Source organism: Nyctereutes procyonoides, unplaced genomic scaffold (genome assembly GCF_905146905.1).
Source record: "Nyctereutes procyonoides isolate TBG_1078 unplaced genomic scaffold, NYPRO_anot_genome, whole genome shotgun sequence".
NCBI classification, from domain to species: Eukaryota; Metazoa; Chordata; class Mammalia; order Carnivora; family Canidae; genus Nyctereutes; species Nyctereutes procyonoides.
The window spans coordinates 86916835-86927169 of NW_026575125.1; the positions used below are offsets into that span (position 1 = coordinate 86916835).

General features: G+C 37.3%; 1 protein-coding gene across 1 annotated transcript; it reads left to right on the forward strand.

The window, feature by feature from the left end:
* The first annotated feature begins 222 nt into the window (after positions 1–222).
* LOC129518548 (PCNA-associated factor) lies at positions 223–641 on the forward strand. Its single transcript, XM_055338701.1, has one exon. The coding sequence runs from the start codon at positions 284–286 to the stop codon at positions 617–619; it is 336 nt and encodes a 111-aa protein (XP_055194676.1). The 5' UTR covers positions 223–283; the 3' UTR covers positions 620–641.
* Positions 642–10335: the final 9694 nt, after the last annotated feature.

A 10335-nucleotide genomic window follows, 5' to 3' on the forward strand; every position in this document is an offset into this window, starting at 1 on the left:
TATTCCTGATTGAAAGACCAGGGAGAGCTATCTGTTTAATCTACTCTTAAAGGATGATTGAGAAATGAAAAACAAACAAACAAACAAAAAAAACCAGAAAGCCCAATATCTTTACAAAAATACATATAAACTTTAATAAATATGGTTTTCTTCACTCAGCTTTTAATAGATGTTGGGTGGTAGCTATTCCAAATTACCAATTAAATAGATCTTTAAGGGTCCTTGTGCAGTTAAACACCCTCGGTTGGAAAGTCGGTTGATTGCTCTCATCTCGCGTTTGAACATGGTGCGGACAAAAGCGGACAGTGTCCCAGGCACCTACAGAAAAGTGGTGGCTTCGCGAGCCCCCAGGAAGGTACTTGGTTCCTCTACTTCTGCCACTAACTCCACATCGCTTTCATCGAGGAAAGTTGAAAATAAGTATGCAGGAGGGAATCCGGTTTGTGTACGCCCAACTCCCAAGTGGCAAAAAGGAATTGGAGAATTCTTCAGGCTGTCTCCTAAAGATTCTGAAAAAGAAAATCGGATTCCTGAAGAGGCAGGAAGTAGTGGCTTAGGAAAAGCAAAAAGAAAAGCACGTCCTTTGCCACCTGATCACTCAGATGACGAAAAAGAATAGAACTTTCATAATTCATCCTTGACTAATGTGTCCTGTTTATTATTCTAGGATGTAAATTTGCATAAATGTATTTGTTCCAATTAGTTTTGTTGAATAGGCATTTAATTTAAAAAAATGAGGCTTATATACAGTTACTCTAAAGCAAGTGATTATGATATTAGAGACTTTGTAAGATTAATTATGGTTACTTAGCTTAGTATTCAGTATAATGCAGTATTTGGTTTCTTTTACCTGTTTTTTTTTTTAAATTTATGATAGTCACACACACACACACACACACACAGAGAGAGAGAGAGAGAGAGAGAGAGAGAGAGAGGCAGAGACATAGGCAGAGGGAGAAGCAGGCTCCATGCACCGGGAGCCCGACGTGGGATTCGATCCCGGGTCTCCAGGATCGCGCCCTGGGCCAAAGGCAGGCGCCGAACCACTGCGCCACCCAGGGATCCCTCTTTTACCTGTTGTTATTAAGCTTCTTGTTCTTGCTAAAAATTAATCATTGCATGGTGTTCCAATTATGAATCTGCTGTGTTTGAGATTTGCTTAGATCTTTGTACTGCTGCCATTTTTATTGGCATTTGATTATTGGAATGGTGCCATATTTTCATTCCTTTTATTTGCTTTAGGAAGCAGAGTTAGATTTTTGCACATTAAAAAATTCAGTATTAATTAAACTGAACTTCTACCCTTTTTAAGAAAGAGGGCCAAAGATGCACTGTTGAAAAATTTGGACAGCTATGTATCTTTTCCTTAAGGGCAATTTGGCTTGAAGATTAAACAGTTGATAAAGCTTCTAACAACAAAACAGATAAAATACTAGCATACAATTAGACAAGAATATTTTATAGACTACATTAAAAAGGAGAACTTTTCCTAGAATATGCCTTTGATTCAGTATCATAAAATATTACCCTTGGCCTTACAATTTTAAAGTTGGAAATCAATAAAACATGAAAGGCAACATGCCATAAACCTAGAGATCTGTCTAGAATCCTTAGAGCTACCATTATATATTTTAATATAACCAGGGGTGTAATTAAAGGTGGGTACAATATAACTTAGTAACTGATATTACTTCCTCATCATACTTTTTGCTCCCTGACCTCCTGTTGTCAAAATTAACCATGTTTTAACAAGTGTTTTCCTGAACTTTATTTTTAATAAATGAGTACTTATTTTCACAAAAAAATAGATCTTTAAATGACAATTTAGTGTTGGCATTGTGTTGTGAAATTTGGCAGCCAAAAAGACATGTGCCCAAGAAGGCCATCATCAGGACCTTGCCTTAATTGCTGTTTTTTTTTTTTCCCCTTGGGTGGTGATGGATTTGTCTGGGCCACCCACATTCAGAACCTGCTATGGCTAATGATACATATTTGTAAGACAGCTCACCTTGGGCTATGCTTTCAGTCTGCAAATCAAAGGAAAACCGACTATACATAATAGCTAAAAGCATGGGTTTTGAAATCAGGCAAATCAGAGCTCAAATTCTGACTCCTCACTTAGTACCCATTGACCTTGGGCAAGTCATTAAACTTCTCTGATCGTTATTTTCCTTTTTTCTAGAGTACAGATAATAATAGTACCTACTCCATAGATTGTTGTCATCTTTTTTGTAAAGATTTTATTTATTTATTTACTTACTTATATGAGAGAGAGAGAGAGAGAGAGAGAGAGAGAGAGCACTACCTTGGGGGAGAGGCAGAGGGAGAATCAGACTCCCTGCTGAGCAGGGAGCCTTATATGGGGCATGATCCCAGGTCCCCAAGACCATGACCTGAGCCAAAGTCAGATACTTAACAGACTGAGCCACCCAGGTTCCCAAGTAGAAATTTTTCTGAAGGTATCTACCCCAATGTTATGTCTTTAAGCCAGCAAATCTCATTTAAATAGGTTTTACTTTTTACAGTAATGGCCATTTTTTTTTCTCAATTCACTCATGAACTCCTATTTTATTTCAATCTTTTCCTGGCTGCTGATCCTTGGCATTTTCCTGAGTTCTCAGTCCTTTGGACTTAGCAGTCTTGAATGCCTCTGACTCAGTCTCAGAGCTCTCAAAGAAATCTGGCTCATATTCCTTCTGTGGTTCTTTCTACTTTTGGATATCTCAACATACCCCGGTCTGACTCTAGCCTTTTGTAACTGAAACTCTAGTACCATTCCTCTGAGCAGGCCAGTTAAGGCTGGTTCACACTACCTTCTTTCTTTTTTTCTTTCTTTTTTTTTAGTAATAAATTTATTTTTTATTGGTGTTCAACTTGCCAACATACAGAATAACACCCAGTGCTCATCCGGTCAAGTGCCCCCCTCAGTGCCCGCCACCCAGTCACCCCCACCTTCTTTCAACGGAGGGTCAAAAACGAAACAAAGAGAGTGACTGAAATATGTGAAAATATTAATCTTAAATATATCACAAAATAGAAAATGGGAAATTGCACCATCTTATTGTTTCAGTGGGTGTGTTTCCTATATAATGTTATGTAGATTACCTGTTAATTCATTTGAGCTGAACTTTAGTTTTTAAAAACTTTTTAAAAAAGATTTTATTTATTTATTCATGAGACACACACACACACACACACACACACACACACACACACACAGGCAGAGGGAGAAGCAGACGGGACTCCATCCCTGTCTCCAGGATCAGGCCCTGGGCTGAAGGCGGCGCTAAACCGCTGAGCCACCGGGGCTGCCCTGAGCTGAACTTTAAAGAAATCAGTGTTAGGGGATCCCTGGGTGGCGCAGTGGTTTGGCACCTGCCTTTGGCCCAGGGCGCGATCCTGGAGACCCGGGATCGAATCCCACGTCGGGCTCCCGGTGCATGGAGCCTGCTTCTCCCTCTGCCTATGTGTCTGCCTCTCTCTCTCTCTGTGACTATCATAAATAAATAAAAATTAAAAAAAAAAAGAAATCAGTGTTAAAAAATAAATAAATAAAATTAGAAAAATAAGGAAATCAGTGCTGATGTGTCATCTGTTGATCTAAAATAAGGTATTTTATAAGAGCCTTGTATTTGCCTAAGGAGTGAAGCACATTTTTTCTAACCAATTATTGGAAAATATTGCATTTTAATAGCCACAGTTGTCTCAGTAAATCTGTTTAATTTGAAACCATGAGGAAGTATTACCAAGTATAAGTAAGTAAGGTAAAACAATTTCTTCCCACTCTGGTTTTCTTCCCCAAATGTTTGCCACACTGCTATTTCAAAATGGCTTTGGGGTTACCGTTTATCATGCTTCTACTATATCTTAGCTACTGTTTGTGGCCCTTGGCATACTTCATTTGAAATCTTTACAACAATTTTATCAGGTAGATATTATTGCCTCTAATATTTATACAGAGGAAACAGTGTGGCTCAGAGAGGTCATGTACATTTCTCACAGTTACACCTATCAGAAGATGCTCAAGTCTCCACGAGTACACAGTCCTATGCTCATAATCACTACACTGCACTGTCTCTCAGTGCACCAAATGAGGGACTTGGTACAAAACCAACTAGTCACAGCTTCTTCCTCAAGTGAGGGCATATGTATTTCTGGTTATAATGAGTTTTTGACAAAATCTAATTAAAATCATGTGGGGTTTTTGGACCTCATTTTAGAGTTACCACTACTATGGAAATTAATGTGGGCTTCCTAGACATGAAAGGCCTAGCTTAAGACTTTCTTCACTAATTCTCAAATTAGCCTCCAAGAGGCCAACTTGTAATACAGCTGGCAGGAATAAATGGCTCTTTTTGTTTTGTTTTTAAAGATTTTATTTATTCATGAGAGACGCACAGAGAGAGACAGAGACATAGACAGGGGAGCCTGATGTGGGACTTGATCCCAGGACCCCCAGATCATGCCCTGAGCTGAAGGCAAACGCTCAACCACTGAGCCACCCAGGCACCCCATGAGTGGCTCTTTGAGACCTGTTTAGTAAATGGGAAAGTGCCTGGTTACTGCCTGAATGTTTTTCCATTTGTTTTTATCTGTACCCAGATGTAGTCTTGGTTTAGGGAATTTTAGGCATATATCAAAACAATAACTCAGTCCATAAATCCTAGAATACAGCAAATCTCAATGATCACCACATATGTGCAATACTGTTACAGGGACAAAGGAGCTAGGAAAGTGTTGGACTGGTGTGTCCTGAGTAAGGCACATCTTCCAGAATTCTTAGTCAGTCTTCTGTGCATTTTCCAGAAGCATATCCACCATGAGCTGTCATGGTATTTATGCCAAATCAGATTAGAAAAATGGAGAGTGATTTGCTATCATTATACATTAGAACTTTATTATGGACAAGAAAAGATGCTGAAATCTTGCAAGAAGAGGTTATCATTTTTATTCCAGGAAAAGGAAAACATTTCTTCTTAAAAGCTAAACCCCCAAATTCAAGAGATGTCTTTAAAAGGTTTTTAAAAATACATATAAAACTCAACATAAAATGTCATGAGTTTTAAGTAACTTAAAACTTTGACTTATTTAACTTAAGTCAAATAAAAAAATTCTCATCTAATGTTCCCAGTAAAGACATTTTATTACAGTGTCAGAAATTCAATTTCACTAGGGATTTCATCTCTGAAAAGAAAATTGCAGACCAAACAAAATTAGGCAGTGCCAAATACTACCTGTGATTCCACAGATTTAATAAAGAAACTACAAAAGATGAACATGCTGAATGTCTACTATCTTATTCTCAGGTGATTTTTTCTCTGTTTCCAGAAATATTGTTTATAACTCTCATCTGACCAAGCTGGTTGGGTATTTTTTAAATTGGTTTCAGAGGTAGAATTTAGTGATTCATCAGTTGCATGTCACACCCAGTGCTCATTACATCACGTGCCCTCCTTAATGCCCATCACCCAGCTACCCCACCCCTCCTCCCCTCTAGCAACCTTCTGGTTGTGTATATTAAAGCAGAGATAACACACTGGTGTTAGAAATAATTGTGAGACATTGACTCTAATCATTTATTACTAAATATGGTTAAATCTGTGAAGTTTGGGAGTGATTTTTTTTTCCTCCTTGGAATTAATATTTGGCAAAGATCATCCCACAGAAAGTACTGGGTATAGAAAACCCTGGATGATGGAAAGTTTTTCTATGGTTTGAGCTTGAGAATTCCCACTATTTCCACCTTCTATTGTTTTACTTTTTTCCCTCCCTCTCATAGGAAAAGTGGCTTCAGAATCTTATCTCCCTAAAGCTCCCAGTGGATGTTGTTCCTGATTCAATCAAAGCTTATATTACTGATCTGGGTAAGTAGCTAGAGAACCTTGGCCCAAAAGGAAAAAATAAGGCTGCCAAGGTATGGAGTTGGATGGGGCATGTGGACCTATCTTTTTTTTTAATTGAACTATAATTGACATATAACATTGTATTAGTGTCAGGTGCACAAAATAAAATGATTCCACATTCATATATTGCAAAATGATCACCATCATTAAATCTAGTTAACATCCATCACCATATGTAGTTACAATTTTTTCTTTTTTTCCCTTGTGATGAAGACTTTGAAAATCTACTCTCTTAGCAACTTTCAAATATTCAATACAGTATTAGTAACTATTGCCACCATGCTGTACATTGCACCTTTATGACTTATTTATTTTATAACTGGATGCTTGTACCTTTTGACCTACTTTACCCCCTCCTTCCCCTTCTGGCAATGACCAGTCTGTTCTCTGTAGCTTGCTTTTCGTTTGTTTGTTTTTTATATCCTACATATAAATGAGATAATATGGGAAATGATTTCTTAACAAATGATTTTCAATACTGCTCCATTAATAACATCCTTTCCTTCACTTGTATTTTTTGTTGTTGTGCTAGAAACACATAGCATAAAATTTACCATCATAACCATTTATAATTGTACACCGGTGTTAACTATATACACGTTGTTGGGCAACAGTTCCCTAGAATTTTTTTTCCTAGAACTTTTTTTATCTTGCAAAAAGGAAACTATATCCACTGAAGAGCAACTAACCCACTCCCTCCAACCCTAGCCCCTGGCAACCACCATTCTACTTGCTTTTTCTAGGGGAGTGACTACTTTAGATACCTTATATCAAGTGGAATCATGTGATATTTGTCATTTTGTGACTGGCTTATTTCACTTAGCATAATGTCTTAAGGTTCATCCATGTTGTAGCATATGGCAGGATTTCCTTCCTTTTTAAGGCTGAACATGTTCCATAATATATATATAATATATATGTATATATAATATATTATATTTATATATTATTATATTATATATAATATATTAATATATATTATATATATATATACACATTTTTATATATACCATATTTTCTTTATCCATTCATGTGCTGATGGACATTTGGGTTAATTCTACCTTTCTGCTATTGTGATGTAATGTTGCAATGAACAGGATGTGCAAAAATCTCTTCAAGAAACTGTTTTCAGTTCTTTTTTGATATATATCCAGAAATGGGATCTCTAGATCATATAATAGTTCTATTTTTAATTTTTAAGCGAACTTCCATACTGTTTTCCATAGCAGCTGCACCAACAGTGTATAAGAGTTCCAACTTCTCCACATCCTTGCCAACACTTGTTATTTTCATATTTTTTTTTAAAAAGTAGCTTTCCTAATGGATGTGAGCTGATAACTCATTGTGGTTTAATTTTCATTTCCCTGATGATTAATGATATCTCTTTTCATATGCTTGTTGTGCATTTGTATATCTTCTTTGAAGCAATGTCTATTTAAGTCATTTGTCTATTTTTATTTTTAATTTTTTTTATAAATTAATTTTTATTGGTGTTCAATTTACCAACATACAGAATAACACCCAGTGCTCGTCCCGTCAAGTGTCCCCCTCCGTGCCCGTCACCCATTCACCCCCACCCCCCGCCCTCCTCCCCTTCCACCACCCCTAGTTCATTTCCCAGAGTTAGAAGTCTTTATGTTCTGTGTCCCTTTCTGATATTTCCCACACATTTCTTCTCCCTTCCCTTATATTCCCCTTCACTATTATTCATATTCCCCAAATGAATGAGAACATACACTGTTTGTCCTTCTCCGATTGACTTACTTCACTCAGCATAATACCCTCCAGTTCCATCCACGTTGAAGCAAATGGTGGGTATTTGTCGTTTCTAATGGCTGAGTAATATTCCATTGTATACATAAACCACATCTTCTTTATCCATTCATCTTTCGATGGGCACCGAGGCTCCTCATTTGTCTATTTTTAAATTGGACTTCATTGTTATTGTTGAGTTGTAGATGTTCTTTATATATTCTGGATATCAACCTCTAATTGGGTATCTAGTTTGCAAATATTTTCTCCCATTCTGAAGGTTTCCTTTTTACTGTTAATTGTTTCTTTTGCTGCACCTCCTTCACTTATATTTGGATATACTTTCTTGAGTAGATGAGAAGTAGATAAGAAAGTGATGAAGTAACAGTTAGGGAACTGGGTATTGCCTATGAGATATATTGCTCATCTATCAAGTGTATTCTGGCAGAAAGAAGATTGGGATCTACTGATTTGGAATTGTAGGACATAATAATTGCCACTACATGCCTACCCATAGGCCTTCTATTTTCCTTTTCTGCCACCGATTATAAGAACTATAATTTTCACTCTTTCCTATGGCTCCTGATGGCATTCATCCATTCATTCATTCATACACTCAAGAGATATTTATTAAGCATCTTTTAATGTTATAGGCACTGTTCAAGGTGCTTGAGATTTTTTTTTATTTATTTATGATAGTCACACACACACAGAGAGAGAGAGAGAGGCAGAGACACAGGCCAGGGAGAAGCAGGCTCCATGCACCGGGAGCCCGACGTGGGATTCGATCCCGGGTCTCCAGGATCACGCCCTGGGCCAAAGGCAGGCACTAAACCGCTGCGCCACCCAGGGATCCCGGTGCTTGAGATTTAATAGTGAATAAAACAGACAGAAATTCTTGTCCTCATAGAACTTATGTTCTATCAGTTAGAGTAAACAAGTGACATGAAGAGTACTATAGAGAAAAATAAAGCAGCATAAGGGGATAGAGAATACTCTTGGGAGAGTTGCTATTTAGATAGGTAGCTGGACATGGCTTCTCTGATAACCTAGCTTTTGAACATAGAACAGAGTAAGAGGAGTTAGCTGAATGATTGCTATGGTTTTGTAGCATCTAAGAAGAAAGCTGTACTTCTGTCATCTTTGTAGGAATAGGGCTGACAATAAGAACCCAAATACTTGAGTCTTCTGATTCAGACTTGCACCTACACTGGATAGTGTTGAATATCCTTCCTTTGGTTCCTTTTCCTAGACCTCTTACAGATAATCCTCCTTCTGCTAACACATTCTTTCTTAATATATGTTAGAATCATTGCTTTGAAGGTGGCAGATGGCTATTGATCCAGGAAGACAGTCTCTGAGGGAGGAAAAAACTAGCTCATGTATCTGCGTTCACAAGCAAACAAATATCTGAGACTTAGCCCTCTCCTCCTCTCCATACTCCCTTGAAGAAACATGTTGCCAGTTGTGACTAATTTACATTTTCAAAGGTCTTTATATTCTTCACCTAAATAAGGGGAGCCTTATAATATTATTTGTCCCAAGCCTCTTACTGGAAATAGCACAGTGAAGTGACTTCCACAAATTTTCTGTGAGGTATTATTATTATTATTATTATTATTATTATTTTCTTGCTTATTCCCTGATACATTTCCCACTGATTCTATTGTCAATGTTGGGACTTACTGGACTGATTAATGTGCTCCTTTGCTTTCTCCTAATGCTATTTTCCTGCTCTTCTAGTGACAATTTATTTCTGGATCCATTCTTGTCTGTGGCATATTGCAATTGACTACTTATTCCTTGATTTTTTGATTTTCATCTGCTTCCAGGTCCTCTTAACCCTTTCTCATCTCAAGGTATCAAAATATCCCGTTCTTTCATGGCCTTACCTGATGATGCCATGATTTAGTTGGAAAATGTAATAATTGTCTGCCTTATGCCGTAGGAAAGGGAAACTTTTCCCTTGGTCCCTTCATTAAATTGACGCAAAACAGATTAACAGGAGAAAAACAAAATTAATTTTGATTATATGGGAACCCCAAGATATGAGGCTCAAAAAAGTGACCAAAGCAACCACCATTTATACTTTATAGACAAAAAATACATTTTTGAAGAATTGGCAAGATAAATAAGTTTTTGGCTTGTTGCAGTGAATTAGTGAGGAAATAACAAGGTTTTTTTACACAGTCTTCTTGGCCTTGAATTCCTTATCTCTGGTGATAAGGATGCCTTTTACCTTCCTGGTATAAGGAGGATAACTTCACATGGAAAATTTATTTCCTGCTTTGAGGCAGTCAAAGGAGGGTCAGAATATCTTTCTTGCACTGGTTTCTCAAGTAACTTTAATTCAAAACAATTAGTATGCCAAAGTGGTATATTTTGGGGTGGCATATTCCAGTCTCCCTTAGTGTTGCTCTTGAAACTTCCCAGAGAAGTTTCACTGTCTAGACATTGAGTTGGTAGATTGCTCCTTATTACTGAGTCAGTGTCTTCTTCCTGACAATAATAGGTCAACTCATTTAAATTCATATAGGATGCAGTAATGCAAGTGGGCTCTCAAAGTTAGGCCTATATTGTGCAAATAATCAGGCACAAATAAGAGGCATTTCTATGGAGACAAAAGAATAACAATGGTTAATGATTGGGGCAGACTATGATTCTAATATCTGAGTTCTGA